Genomic DNA, 1158 nt, shown 5'->3' with positions numbered 1-1158 from the left:
TATATATATATATATATATATATAATGTGATTTAAACACATTCATTTACACGTTTAATTACATATTTCGTATTCTGCTATTTACATGATTCAATACCCACATAAATATACACAGGTATTTATGGCTGACACGGAAGGTTCCGGTTTAGTAATATATGACTCGTCTAGAAAGCTTATGTGCAGAGTCGAATCTGATTACATGAAACCAACTAATCCCCATTTCTCCGTAGCAGGCCAAAATTTTACTCATGAGGGCGGTATTTACAGCGTGACCGTCAGTGGCGGTGGCAAGTACTTGCTTTTTAACACAAAGACTTTTGTTTCAATTATATACACATTATTATATACACATGGCGGGTGTTAAAAATTTTAATTTTAACTTTAAACCGACATTTACCACATTTCCATTTGCAATAATTTTCTTATTTAATATTTATACATCTATGCTAAGCATGCTAATAACAAATCAAAAAACATAGAAAATTTTCTTGCAAATATAATCAGTAGCATTTTGTTGTTTCCTGTTATCTTTTCATATTTCTTTTATAAATGTTTTAGATCTTTATTATGCTCCTATAGCGGGAAAGGAACTTTATAAAATAAAGATAAGGACGCTACTAAAATGTCCAAATAAAGAAAGGGCCAATAAACAAAGTAAACTCGCGTTTAAATTGTCAAGTCAAACAGGACCGATGACGTCGGTGAAAAATGTAATATTTTATAGCGACATTTCTAATATGTCTCTTTTAGGCAAGAACGTCTATTGGAATTGGAGAAAGCCGGTAATATATCTGATCGCAATTATTCTTTACATATTAATTGATGATAAATTATTTTGATTTCTATTAATAATTATATCTAATTGTTAGTACGATTTTATTGTAATATAAAATGTTACTTTTAAGGTGGTGCTCGCACAAGATTCTGAAAAATTGCAAACTATACATGGGCTGAAATATTCGGCTCCTTGGGACCAACTACTATGTTTTACAGATAGATATCAGCTTTCTGCATTAGATAAAATGAATCAAAACAAAATCAACTTCCGCTATTTTGAAATGAACTTAACAGAAATACGGGCGAAAACAAATAATTTGTTTCAATAACTATATTAAGTCAGCTTGATCCTCAATATTTTAACATATTTTAACGTATATTT

The 1158-nt window shown here is 29.8% G+C and overlaps 1 protein-coding gene across 1 annotated transcript; it reads left to right on the top strand.

Annotated features, from left to right (window-relative positions):
* Positions 1–50: 50 nt before the first annotated feature.
* On the top strand, positions 51–1152 carry LOC105461909. The gene is made up of 3 exons (XM_011708422.1): positions 51–286; positions 558–781; positions 905–1152. Exons 1-3 carry the CDS (start codon positions 85–87, stop codon positions 1103–1105), a joined length of 627 nt encoding a protein of 208 aa, XP_011706724.1. The 5' UTR covers positions 51–84; the 3' UTR covers positions 1106–1152.
* Positions 1153–1158: the final 6 nt, after the last annotated feature.

Source organism: Wasmannia auropunctata, unplaced genomic scaffold, assembly GCF_000956235.1.
Source record: "Wasmannia auropunctata unplaced genomic scaffold, wasmannia.A_1.0 LD275217.1, whole genome shotgun sequence".
NCBI classification, from domain to species: Eukaryota; Metazoa; Arthropoda; class Insecta; order Hymenoptera; family Formicidae; genus Wasmannia; species Wasmannia auropunctata.
This window is presented reverse-complemented; position numbering and strand designations above follow the sequence as displayed.

Bases quoted from the DNA above. Each gene is read 5' to 3' on its own strand.
- LOC105461909 (XM_011708422.1), top strand. From the start codon at position 85: ATGATTCAATACCCACATAAATATACACAGGTATTTATGGCTGACACG. The intron at 287-557 runs GCAAGTACTTGC...TAAATGTTTTAG, and splicing joins CGTGACCGTCAGTGGCGGTG to ATCTTTATTATGCTCCTATA. The intron at 782-904 runs GTAATATATCTG...GTTACTTTTAAG, and splicing joins ATTGGAATTGGAGAAAGCCG to GTGGTGCTCGCACAAGATTC.